A 14,196-nucleotide genomic window follows, 5' to 3' on the forward strand; every position below is an offset into this window, starting at 1 on the left:
TGTTTTTTAAAATACTGTCTAGGTTGGCCATAGCTTTTCTTCCAAGTAGCAAGTGTTTTTTAATTTCATGGCTGCAGTCATCATCTGCAACGATTTTGGAGAAAATAAAGTCTGTCACTGTTTGCATTGTTTCCCCATCTATTTGCCATGAAGTGATGGGACCGGATGCCATGGTCTTAGTTTTCTGAATGTTGAGTTTTAAGCCAACTTTTTTACTCTCCTTTTTCACTTTGGTCAAGAGGCACTTTAGTTCCTCTTCACTTTCTGCCATAAGGGTGGTGTCATCTGCATATCTGAGGTTATTGATATTTCTCCCAGCAATCTTGATTCCAGCTTGTGCTTTATTCAGCCTAGCGTTTCTCATGATGTACTCTGTATGTAAATTAAAGAAGCAGGGTGACAATATACAGCCTTAACATACTCCTTTCCCGATTTGGAACCAGTCTGTTGTTCCATGTCCAGTTGTAACTGTTGCTTCTTGACCTGCATACAAATTTCTCAGGAGGCAGGTCAGATGGTCTGGTATTCCCATCTCTTTCAGAATTTTCCACAGTTTATTGTGATCCACACAGTCAAAGGCTTTGGCATAGTCAATAAAGCAGAAGTAGATGTTTTTCTGGAACACTCTTGCTTTTTCAAAGATCCAACAGATGTTGGCAATTTGATCTCTGGTCCCTCTGCCTTTTCTAAGTCCAGCTTGAACATCTGAAAGTTCATGGTTTACATACTGTTGAAGCCTGGCTTGGAGAATTTTAAGCATTACTTTACTAGCGTGTGATATGAGTACAATTGTGCAGTAGTTTGAGCAGTCTTTGGCATTGCCTTTCTTTGAGATTGGAATGAAAACTGACCTTTCCAGTCCTGTGGCCACTGCTGAGTTTTGTAAATTTGCTGACATACTGAGTGCAGCACCTTCATAGCTTCATCTTTTAGGATTTGAAATAGCTCAAATGGAATTCTATCACCTCCACTAGCTTTGTTTGTAGTGATGCTTCCTAAGGCCCACTTGATTTCGAATTCCAGGATGTCTGGCTCTAGGTGAGTGATCACACCATCATGGTTATCTGAGTCATGAAGATCTTTTTTATATAGTTCTTCTGTGTATTCTTGCCACCTCTTCTTGATATCTTCTGCTTCTGTTAGGTCCCTACCATTTCTGTCCTTTATTGAGCCCATCTTTGCATGAAATGTTCCCTAGTCTCTGATTTTCTTGAAGAGATCTCTGGTCTTTCCCATTCTATTGTTTTCCTCTATTTCTTTGCACTGATCACTGAGGAAGGCTTTCTTATCTCTCCTTGCTATTCTTTGGAAGTCTGCATTCAAATGAGTATATCTTTCCTTTTCTCCTTTGCCTTTTGCTTCTCTTCATTTCACAGCTATTTGTAAGGCCTCCTCAGACAACCATTTTGTCTTTTTGCATTTCTTTTTCTTGGGCATGGTCTTGATGACTGCCTCCTGTACAGTATCACAAATCTGTGTCCATAGTTCTAAAATATCACCCATAATTTAGTACATTGCTTTAAACTGACTATATAAAAAATTCATTAAATGTTTATGCTTCCACACTTCTAAATTTCATAATGTACTTTATCTTTTTAACTTTTCCTGTGATTAGAAATTGATGTTAGAGTTTGTAATGTAATTTGGGTAGTGGCATCAGGTGTATCAAGGCATCACTTTTTATTATAATGTTATAGCTGACAGTGTTTATGGTTGTGGCATCCTTTTCTCATTTTCATTTTTGAAAAATTACGTGGTTTACATTTTGAAAATTACTTATGCATGGTGTATTTTGTAAATGCATTTTTACACGGAAAAATGTTTATGTATTAAAACTCAGTAGCATCACAGATAACTATAGTACAGATCTGTCTGTGATGTGGTTTTTGCATCTGGCATATAGATATTTTTTGGCAGGAGTTTTAAGATTTGGAACTGTTTGGGTTGGAAACTGTGATTTAAGAAGAGTGTTGGTGTCACTTTTTAAATAGTCTTCTGAAACAGTTGCATCTATTTCACTTTTTTTTTTTTTTAATATTTATTTATTGATTTGGCTGCATCAGGTCTCAGCTGGGGACACATGGGGTCTTCATTGGGCCCTCAGGCTTAGTTGCTCTGTGACATATGGGATCTTAGTTCCCCGATGAGGGGTCAGACCCACATCCCCGGCACTGCAAGGCCGATTCTTAACCACTGGGCCACCAGGGAAGTTTCGCCTCTGTTTCAGTTTTATGGAGTACTCAGACACAGGTTGTGTTTCGAGATTTTATCCTTAAGAAAGCGCAGTGTGGGTTTCCTGCAGTGAGGATGCCCTGCCTCTCATGTCTGCAGCGTGGTCTTAACGCGGACAGTGACACTAGGGGCTGAAGCATTTCTTTGGTAGACCCTGCAGAATGTCTTAGGTATATCTGGTATGAATGAATGTCTAAAGGGGTGGATTAAATGGTGGACACGAATGAAATGATAGGTTTCTTCAATTGCTTCGTAGGAAAACCAGTATCACACTTAACATAATTTTGCTAAATCCATAGCTGTATTCATTTGGTACTTAAACATATTGTGGTGCTTTCTCATTGAATTTAAACTCCACTTGTGAAAAGGGGATGAACATTACTCTTCACATTTACACAAAAGAGAGCAAAGAGTATTCTAGTGATTTGCCGAAGGTCACATTCCAGTGCAGAAGATTGTAAACTTCTTAAGGATAGGTATTATCTTACTGTTGTTATTATTATTACTATTTTAGTCTCTGGTGGTGCTGAATAAAAGTTTGAATGAATGAAGGGATAGAGTTGGGTTAGCTGAGAGCAAGAATGAAAAGGTTTTTTTAAAAATTAATTACTTTGTTTTAATTGGAGGCTAATTACTTTATAATATTGTGGTGGTTTTTGCCATCCATTGACATGAATCAGCCACGGGTGTACATGTGTCCCCCATCCCGAACCCCCCTCGCACCTCCCTCCCCACCCCATCCCTCTGGGTCGTCCCAGTGCACCGGCTTTGAGTGCCCTGTTTCATGTGTCGAACTTGGACTGGTGATCTATTTCACACATGGTAGTATACACATTTCACTGCTAGGGAATGAAAAGTGTTTGTACGTCCACAAGGGTGGTGTTGTTTCTGCCTCCCGCTGCCCCCATTTACAGCGTCATTTGTAATCGGCTTTCTGATGTTTTTCTCCAGGTAGTAGTTGCATTTTTCTTTATTAGGGCTAATTTTCTCATATTTGAATTGTTTGACAGTTTTAGGATTAGACTTTCATTTCTCATATTCAAATTTTGAATAAACTAGTAAAACACTTGACATGTTTTCGAATGAAGTCTAATACTTCCATATGTAGGCTTGCATATAATTTAAATAATGAACTGTATTGTATTTGGATGGATAATAGGGCAAGTTATTATTTCAATGTTATCAAATCTTATAATGTGAGAAACTAAGCATGTTTCTTAAACCAGTTCTTGTTCAGCTGCTCCATCACGTATAATGATATAGAAATGGGCACGGGTTCTGGGAACTGATAGTATTTAAGATGAAGAACCAGGAGAGGCTGCTTCGATTTGCCATTTAAGTGACCCTGTGTCACTGAGCACATCGAATCTTGATTCCTAGGTTGAGCCACTGACATTTGATTCCTTATTTTTAATAGGTTCAGTGTTATAAATTGGGCTTCCAATCCCATTTCATATCTTAAAATACCTAAAAACTGAATAGTAAAATAAGGGAAAGTGAATGCCCCCCAAAATTTTTATATAGACTTTTTATTTGGGGATTTCAAATACTTAATAAAAAGCTTTTTCACCCATAATCTTCTCTGAAGGTTTTTCTGCATAAAAACATTTGACCATGTTTTTCCCTGGCTGCCTCATTGTTTCACTTTTTTGTTGTAGTAAAATATACAAATCAGAATTCACCATTTTAACCATTTTTAAGCATGTGATTCAGTGGCATGAGGTGCATTGGCATTGTGGTGCAGCCATCACCACCGTCCATATCCAGAACTTGTTCATGATGTCAGAGTGAAGCTCTGTGCCCATTATGCAGCTGTTTCCATTTCTGATCCCCCTCTCTTCTCAGACCTGGGCGGCCACCACTCTAATGTCTGTCTTTAAACATTTGACCACTCTCGGTGCCTCACAGAAGTGGAAACGTACACTATTTGTCTTTTGTGTCTGGCTTATTCCACTTAGGATAGTGTCTTCAGGGTTCATTCATATTGTAGTGTTCGTCAGAATTCGATTCCTTTTTGAAGGCCGAATCATACTCCGTTGTCTGTATATGCCACGTTTTATTTGTCCACTCACCCGCCCGTGGGCGTTTAGCTTGTTTCCACCATTGGGCTGTTGTGAATAATGCTGCTCTGGATGTGGGTAGACAGTTACCAGCTTTCAATTCCTCTTCTTCAGGGTTTTACCTAACAGTTCGTGCCGCTTGGTCCCCTACCTGTGTATTGCCCCTCCCGTCTTCCCTCTTCCTGCTGGTAACCGTTAGCTTGTTCTTTGTATCTGTGAGTCCAGTTAGAACTAGTTCGTTGTATTTTTTAAGATTCCATATATCAGTGATATTACACAGTATTTGTCTTTCTCTGTCTGACTTAGTTCACTTAGCCTAATGCCCTCCCAGCCCATTCATGTTGCTGCAAATGGCAAGATTTCATTTTTTTTTACACCACATCTTCTGTATCCATCATCTGTTCATGGACACTTAGATTGTTTCCACGTCTTGGCAATCAGCTTTCATTTCTTTTGAATAGGTACACCTAGAATGGAATCGTTGGTTCACATGGTAATTCTGTGCTTAGTTTTGGAGGCCCCTCTATGCTGCTGTTCACAGTGGCTGCACCATTTCACATTCCCTCCTGCAGTGCACAAGGGCTCCCCTCTCCACATCCTCGCCCATACCTTCCACCTTTCTTTCCTTCCTCCCTTTTTCCCTCCCTCCTTCCCTCCCTTCTTCTCTTTCTTTCTCCTCCTCTTCTTTCCCTTTCCCTTCCTTTCCTTTTTCTTTTCTGGTTGCTTGCCTTCTTTCAGATACTGACTCTCACCTTGCTCTCTGGTCTCACTCTCCTGTCCATTCTCCATCCTGTGGTCCATACCCTTATTTCTTCACTGTCATTTTAGCTGGAGTTTGGGAAAGAGCAGGGATTGCACATTCAGTGTATCATTGTAACTGGGTCTATACTATTCTAAATGTGAATAAGTGTAGAATCTATATTCTCAGTCAGTATTTCATTTAAGAAAATTTCAACAAAGACAAACATAATTGCATATTTATAAAAGTTGAGTTGAATATAGTTAATATTCTAGATCAGAAGTTGGCAAACTTTTCCCCTAAGGGGCCAGATAATAAATATTTTCGGCTTTGCAGCTATATAGTGTCTATATTTTTCTGTTTTTTGGACAGCTCTTTAAAAGTGTAAAAAATATTCTTAACTTAGTCTGAGGCTTGTTTTTGGCTCAGAGGCTACAGTTTGCTGAACCCCTGTTCTGGATTTATTTGCAGTGATCTTATTAGGTAAAATGACCCAGTATTGATGAAGAAGTTCTTTCCTTAATGTTTTTCTTAATAGAAGTGCAAGCTTTAATACTGTTAAGGTGATTTGGGTTTTTTGAATAAAGTACTGCAAGTTAATATTTATTATTTTAATTTTCAGATGGTGACCCTGATAACTATATTGCTTACTATCGGAGAGCTACTGTCTTTTTAGCTATGGGCAAATCAAAAGCAGCACTTCCTGATTTAACTAAAGTGATTGAATTGAAGATGGATTTCACTGCAGTAAGTGCACCTAAACTTTCTTAAAAGGAAAACTTAAGGAAACTTGGAAGAGGTAATTTGTTTCTTAAGGTGAAAGTTGGCGTGCTAGGCATAGCTGGAGGGTGTAGAAAGCCACTGGGATGTGGTGGACTGGGCAACAAGAGAGATTCAGTCCTCGGAACACAGTGTGTGAAGGAGGCACAGTGGAGTGGGACATTAGGTGATTTTCAGGAGCATTGCAGGCAGATTCTTTACCATCTGAGCTACCAGGAAAGGCCGGGAATACTGGAGTGGGTAGCCTATCCCTTCTCCAGGGGATCTTGTCAATCCAGGAGTTGAACAGGGATCCCTGCGTTGCAGGCAGATTCTTTACCAGCTGAGCCACCAGAGAAGCCTGGAAGTGTGGCAGTGATGTCAGCTCTGTGGTTTGGAAAGGTATCTGGGTGGAGGATGGGTGCAGGCTGAGAAATGAGCTGATTGAGAAGCTGTTGAATTAAGAGGCTGTCAGGTGACTGACGGCAGTTTCAATTAAGGCCGTAGTGGGAAGACTAAAGTTTTAAAGAGGGAGCAACGCAATTAAATAGTGGTCTGTGATGAGAATACAGTGTGAATTAGACAGAGTCCTGCTCTGAACCAACACTCAAGCTTCAGAAGTGGAGGAATTTATGGTCTAATAGGATATCTTGACAGTTGGCAGGTCACTGTAATGGCTTAAAATAATAGGACCCAATTATATTGTCTCACAATTAATTTGGCAGTTCATTTATTTGTGTGTTTGTGTCCTGCTGTAATCCAGAAAGGATTTGAGATGACTGATTAGATGTGGGTGAATGTTTGGCTTGAAATAATTGTATTATTTTAAGATGGAGTTCACAAGTGTCAAATTTTATTACTTTACCCAACTAAACATAACTGTCCACAAAGGTTAAGTAGCTCATTTTCCTAGTATTATAGTATTTATTAGCCAGTTGAAGTGGCTTTAATTTTGCTTTTTATGTGTGTTGATGCATTTAACAAAGGATTAGGGAAATTTTTATGTACTGTGAAAGTAATATATGTCTTAGTCAAATATTGGTGTGGTTTCTGTCTTATGGTAGACATTCATCATCTGAGAGTTGGTATTCTTGGAAGAGATGGGACTGTGCACATCAGAAGAGGAATATCAGAGTTGACTGATGGATGTTAAAGAGGCATTGTTATTCTGGTTATAGTGGAGTAAATGTGTGCAATTAAGAGTTAATAAAAAAACAAAAACTATGTTCAGAGCTTTGATTGATAAAGTCCCAAGTTAAACAAGTTTTATTAGAATTGCAGAAAGTTATTATGATGGCTTAAAGTACTTTTTAAGTGAGATATAACTCACATATCATCAAATTTACCCTTTTTTAAAGTGTGTAATTTGGCAGCTTTTATTGTAGTATATTCACAAGGTTCTGCAAACATCACTGTTATCTAGCTCCAGAACATTTTTATTAGCCCCAAGGAAGCCCTATTCCCATTAGCTGTCACCTCCCACTTGTGTCCTAGCCCTTGGCAACCACTTCTCTCTGTCTCTATGGATTTGTCTGTCTTGGATATTTCATATGAACAGAATCATACAATGCACCGCCTTTTGTGTCTGACTTCTTTCACTTAGTGTAATGTTTTCAAGGTTCATCAACATTGTAGCATCTGTCAGTACTTCATATCTTTTTATGCCTGAATAATATTCTATTGTATGGACATATCATATTTGCTTCTTAATTAGTTGATGGGAATTTGGCTTGTTCTACTTTCTGGCTGTTGCTTTGAGCATTCATGTCCAAGATTTTATTTATTTGATATAATAAAAAATATTTTTAAGGAAGCAGACTCTAACAAAATTTATAAATAGTCATTGGTTCTAGGAATTATTCTCAGAGGGCCAAGTGATGTGGGTATAAGAAAAATTAGTATTTCATTAGCCTATTTAGTTTTATTCTTTGGGTTTGAAGAAAATTTAGTATACTCAGTATATTTTTTTTTCTTTTTTAGGCAAGATTACAGAGAGGTCACTTATTACTCAAACAAGGAAAACTTGATGAAGCAGAAGATGATTTTAAAAAAGTGGTAAGTTCAGTTTTTATGTGGCTTTGCTAAGATTTATTTTGAGTGAACATACTGAACTTATTTTTTTTTATATATTAAGACATTTTAATAGTTTTATACCTGAGAGGGAAAATTGTTTGGTTTGTTTATGTAAGAATCATAGTTCCTAAATTAATATTTAGTGGCTGACATCAAAGAATCACTTTAACAGATGGAAGGTAAAGTGTATGGAACAGATAAATAATCCTCACTCAGTTTATACAGCTCATGTTCTGCTTTGTCCTCCATGAGATCTAGAGATGTCAGCTGAGCTATTCTGAAAGTTGCCTGAGTGACCCAGGAAACCCTTTATCTGATTTGAAAGGGACAGTGAAACAGATTTGCAACAGGAAATTTTGTAACCAGCCACTTAGCTACTTTACAAAATGTAAATCATTTTGGATTTGTTGAGGAGATGTTACAGGTTACATGGAATTGAAGGGATTATACCCTGAAAAAGGATTTGAAGAGACACAGCTAGCTGGTGTCTTTATACCTTCAGGGGGCTTGTTTTAAGACCCACTTGTTTTGTTCCACATGGATTTGATTCTGGAGTGTTCATATATACACATATGTGTGTGTGTGTATGTCTTTCATTGTTCATTATTTGCATTTTTATAGTTTATCAAAATGCTTAATTACTATGATGATAACCACTATGAAAATAAAAGTAAAACTTCCGTTTGCCTAACCTTTGTCACAATACTCAGTCACATGCAGACAAATCCAGAACACATTAGATATTAATTGTATTGAATCAGAAGCTGACACTCTTGGTCTTAATAAAATTCAATGTCGTTTTCAGCATTTTGCCATCATTTATCTTTTGTGCTGTATTGACTCCTCAATCCAAAACCCTGTGGTACACTGTTCAGCATTGCACACCGATGAGGTCTGCCTGGAGGGCACCTGACACATTGCCATTTTGCCCCCGTCTTTCACTGAAACACGTTAGCTGATCGGCAGCTCTGTCCAGAAGGCCCTGTGCCTTCAGAGGAGGCTCCAGGCCTGCAAGGTAGTCAGCATGCCCGTGGGACAGATGCTCCGCGTCAGACAGTCTTTAGCAAACGGGAGGTTTCTCAGACTGTGAGCTTCATAGATCATGTGCCATAAAAGAAGGCATCTCCTGACCTGAAGAGAGAGATGTGACAGGGAGGGAGGAAGCAAGTGCCCAGGCCTCAGTGGGCACTGGGGCAGGAGACGGTGTGTCCAGTCTTCTGAGGAACCTGGACCAAAACACAGAGGCTCCGCACTGCCCACTGCTGGCTGGACACTTGATCCTCGAGGCCTGCACTTAAGCCATGTTTGTATGCTCTTCTGCTTAAAATAAACAAACAAAAAAATTCAGTGTCATTTTATGTTTATCTAATATTCCCTGCTGCTTGGGAACTTGTTAGAGAGGAGCTTGAAGGACAGGTGGCAGGGAGTCAGTTCAGTTCACTTCAGTCGCTCAGTCGTGTCCAACTCTTTGCGACCCCATGAATCACAGCACACCAGGCCTCTCTGTCCATCACCAACTCCCAGAGTTCACCCAGACTCACGTCCATCGAGTCAGCGATGCCATCCAGCCATCTCATCCTCTGTCGTCCCCTTCTCCTCCTGCCCCCAATCCCTCCCAGCATCAGAGTCTTTTCCAATGAGTCAACTCTTCGCATGAGGTGGCCAAAGTACTGGAGTTTCAGCTTCAGCATCATTCTTTCCAAAGAAATCCCAGGGCTGATCTCCTTCAGAATGGACTGGTTGGATCTCCTTGCAGTCCAAAGGACTCTCAAGGGTCTTCTCCAACACAACAGTTCAAAAGCATCAATTCTTCGGCGCTCAGCCTTCTTCACAGTCCAACTCTCACATCCATACATGACCACAGGAAAAACCATAGCCTTGATGGTTTTTCTAGATGGACCTTTGTTGGTAAAGTAATGTCTCTGCTTTTGAATATGCTATCTAGGTTGGACATAACTTTCTTTCCAAGGAGTAAGCGTCTTTTAATTTCATGGATGCAGTCACCATCTGCAGTGATTTTGGAGCCCCAGAACATAAAGTCTGACACTGTTTCCACTGTTTCCTCATCTATTTCCCATGAAGTGATGGTACCGGATGTCTGAAAGATGATGCTGTGAAAGGGAGTCAGTAGTACTGGAGAAACTTTACCTGGCCCAGTCCTCTAGACACACAGCAAGTGTTGTGTAAAGATTTGTTAAATGGATGAGTGATAAAACATAATAATTAGTTTCCTTCTTTTTAATAAGTGCTTAAACTTAGAGTTCTTTTTCCAGTTACAAAGACTGGAGTAGCCTTTTAGAAATAACACACTTTAGAATAAAGCTTTAGCACAAATTAGTCCTTATCGGGCATTGGATGTATCTTTTCAGCAGTGTGGATGTATCTTGAGTTAATGTCTTTTCTGTCATCAATATTAAAACCTCTCAGGAATGAGAAGGGGACTTTCATGAAACTTCACACTTGTAATTTTTCTCTGACAGTCACACTTCTGCTAATGTGTTCTTAAAACTGCCCTTGCTGCTGTTGTCACAGGGTTCTTCCATGAGAATGTATACCTCTATTGAATGATCTTTTCTTTTTAATTGAAATCTTTATTGAGAGACTTATAGATTCCCATGCAGTTGTAGTCAATAGTACAGAGAGATCCTGTGTACCCTTTACTCAGTAAGCAGTTTTCGCCAATGTTAATATCTTAGGAAACTATTGTATGATATTGTAACCAGGATATTGATGTTGACACAGTCTACCAGTATCTTGACTGTGTTAATGGATACAGGGAAGTGTATAGAATTAAATACACAGAGATAAATGAGTATTCATTTCTTAGATTTTTGTGCATTGATTTTGTATCCTGCAACTTTACCAAATTCATTAATCAGCACCAGTAGTTTTCTGGTGGCCTCTTTAGGATTTTCTGTATGTAGTACCTTATTTTCCAATTTAGATTCCTTTTATTTCTTCTTCTTCTCTGATTGCTGTGGCTAGGACTTCCAAAACTATGTTGAATAAAAGTGGTTAGAGTGGACATCCTTGTCTTGCCCCAAATCTTACAGAAAATGCTTTCAGCTTTTCACTGTTGAGTGTGATGTTAGCTGTGGATTTGTCAGATATGACCTTTATTATGCTGAGTTATATTCCCTCTATGCCTACTGCCGGGGTCTAGCCCCGGCTGATCCAGGGTATTCGAAGGAGAGATGGCATCGGCGATTTATTTAAATATTAATTAGAGTAATAGCATGAGGATAGCTCAGTAGGAAAATTCAGTGAAGAAAAGAGGCTGAGTAGCTTGGTTTATGCGGAAAATCAATATAACCTGTGACACCAGATTAGCTCTGACCACGGAGGCTGCAGACGCCCTCTCGAATAGCGGAAGGTGCCCCACCTTAGACACCTTCTCGAGTGGGTCTTAGAAGCCCAGGCAAATAAATGGTTGCAGAGGACCTCCGTGCTCCAAATGGAGACTCAGCCGGAATGTGAAAAGAAAGAATGACATGGGGAGACCAAGCTTTGGTGAGCAAGGCCCGTAGCTTTATTTTTTTATTTATTTTTAAAATTTTATTTTATTTTTAAACTTTACAACATTGTATTAGTTTTGCCAAATATCGAAATGAATTTGCCACATGTATACATGTGTTCCCCATCCTGAACCCTCCTCCGTCCTCCCTCCCCATACCCTCCCTCTGGGTCGTCCCAGTGCACCAGCCCCAAGCATCCAGTATTGTGCATCGAACCTGGACTGGCGACTCGTTTCATACATGATATTATACATGCTTCAATGCCATTCTCCCAAATCTTCCCACCCTCTCCCTCTCCCACAGAATCCATAAGACTGTTCTATACATCAGTGTCTCTCTTGCTGTCTCGTACACAGGTTTATTGTTACCATCTTTCTAAATTCCATATATATGCGTTAGTATACTGTATTGGTGTTTTTCTTTCTGGCTTACTTCACTCTGTATAATCGGCTCCAGTTTCATCCACCTCATTAGAACTGATTCAAATGTATTCTTTTTAATGGCTGAGTAATACTCCATTGTGTATATTTCTTATCCATTCATCTGCTGATGGACATCTAGGTTGCTTCCATGTCCTGGCTATTATGAACAGTGCTGCGATGAACATTGGGGTACACGTGTCTCTTTCCCTTCTGGTTTCCTCAGTGTGTATGCCCAGCAGTGGGATTGCTGGATCATAAGGTAGTTTTATTTCCAGTTTTTTAAGGAATCTCCACACTGTTCTCCATAGTGGCTGTACTAGTTTGCATTCCCACCAACAGTGTAAGAGGGTTCCCTTTTCTCCACACCCTCTCCAGCATTTATTGCTTGTAGACTTTTGGATCGCAGCCATTCTGACTGGTGTGAAATGGTACCTCATAGTGGTTTTGATTTGCATTTCTCTGATAATGAGTGGTGTTGAGCATCTTTTCATGTGTTTGTGAGCCATCTGTATGTCTTCTTTGGAGAAATGTCTGTTTAGTTCTTTGGCCCATTTTTTGATTGGGTCATTTATTTTTCTGGAGTTGAGCTGCAGGAGTTGCTTGTATATTTTTGAGATTAATTGTTTGTCAGTTGCTTCATTTGCTATTATTTTCTTCCATTCTGAAGGCTGCCTTTTCACCTTGCTAATAGTTTCCTTTGTTGTGCAGAGGCTTTTAAGTTTAATTAGGTCCCATTTGTTTATTTTTGCTTTTATTTCCAATATTCTGGGAGGTGGGTCATAGAGGATCCTGCTGTGATGTATGTCGGAGAGTGTTTTGCTTATGTTCTCCTCTAGGAGTTTTATAGTTTCTGGTCTTACATTTAGATCTTTAATCCATTTTGAGTTTATTTTTGTGTATGGTGTTAGAAAGTGTTCTAGTTTCATTCTTTTACAAGTGGTTGACCAGTTTTCTCAGCACCACTTGTTAAAGAGATTGTCTTTGATCCATTGTATATTCTTGCCTCCTTTGTCAAAGATAAGGTGTCCATATGTATGTGGATTTATCTCTGGGCTTTCTATTTTGTTCCATTGATCTATATTTCTGTCTTTGTGCCAGTACCATACTGTCTTGATAACTGTGGCTTTGTAGTAGAGCCTGAAGTCAGGCAGGTTGATTCCTCCAATTCCATTCTTCTTTCTCAAGATAGCTTTGGCTATTCGAGGTTTTTTGTATTTCCATACAAATTGTGAAATTATTTGTTCTTGCTCTGTGAAGAATACCGTTGGTAGCTTGGATAGGGATTGCATTGAATCTATAAATTGCTTTGGGTAGTATACTCATTTTCACTATATTGATTCTTCCGATCCATGAACATGGTATATTTCTCCATCTATTAGTGTCCCCTTTGATTTCTTTCACCAGTGTTTTATAGTTTTCTATATATAGGTCTTTAGTCTCTTTAGGTACATATATTCCTAAGAATATATTTTATTCTTTCCGTTGCAATGATGAATGGAATTGTTTCCTTAATTTCTCTTTCTGTTTTCTCATTATTAGTGTATAGGAATGCAAGGGATTTCTGTGTGTTGATTTTATATCCTGCAACTTTACTATAGTCATTGATTAATTCTAGAAATTTTCTGGTGGAGTCTTTAGGGTTTTCTATGTAGAGGATCATGTCATCTGCAAATAGTGAGAGTTTTACTTCTTCTTTTCCAATTTGGATTCCTTTTATTTCTTTTTCTGCTTTGATTGCTGTGGCCAAAACTTCCAAAACTACATTGAATAGTAATGGTGAAAGTGGGCACCCTTGTCTTGTTCCTGACTTTAGAGGAAATGCTTTCAGTTTTTCACCATTGAGGATAATGTTTGCTGTGGGTTTGTCATATATAGCTTTTATTATGTTGAGGTATGTTTCTTCTATTCCTGCTTTCTGGAGAGTTTTTATCATAAATGGATGTTGAATTTTGTCAAAGGCTTTCTCTGCATCTATTGAGATGATCATATGGTTTTTATTTTTCAATTTGTTAATGTGGTGTATTACATTGATTGATTTGTGGATATTGAAGAATCCTTGCATCCCTGGGATAAAGCCCACTTGGTCATGGTGTATGATCTTTTTAATGTGTTGTTGGATTCTGATTGCTAGAATTTTGTTGAGGATTTTTGCATCTATTTTCATCAGTGATATTGGCCTGTAGTTTTCTTTTTTTGTGGGATCATTGTCAGGTTTTGGTATTAGGGTGATGGTGGCCTCATAGAATGAGTTTGGAAGTTTACCTTCCTCTGCAAATTTCTGGAAGAGTTTGAGCAGGATAGGTGTTAGCTCTTCTCTAAATTTTTAGTAGAATTCAGCTGTGAAGCCGTCTGGACCTGGGCTTTTATTTGCTGGAAGATTTTTGATTACAGTTTCA

At 38.9% G+C, this 14,196-nt stretch overlaps 1 protein-coding gene across 1 annotated transcript in view; it reads left to right on the forward strand.

Moving 5' to 3' along the window:
- The window catches only part of DNAJC3 (DnaJ heat shock protein family (Hsp40) member C3), a 67,012-nt gene that overhangs the window by 26,093 nt on the left and 26,723 nt on the right, over positions 1-14,196 (forward strand). The window contains exons 3-4 of the mRNA XM_027557835.1: positions 5,654-5,778; positions 7,771-7,845. Of these exons, the coding sequence (XP_027413636.1) occupies positions 5,654-5,778; positions 7,771-7,845 (200 nt within the window). The remainder of the gene's footprint in view (positions 1-5,653; positions 5,779-7,770; positions 7,846-14,196) is intronic.

This window comes from Bos indicus x Bos taurus, chromosome 12, assembly GCF_003369695.1.
Source record: "Bos indicus x Bos taurus breed Angus x Brahman F1 hybrid chromosome 12, Bos_hybrid_MaternalHap_v2.0, whole genome shotgun sequence".
NCBI lineage: Eukaryota > Metazoa > Chordata > Mammalia > Artiodactyla > Bovidae > Bos > Bos indicus x Bos taurus.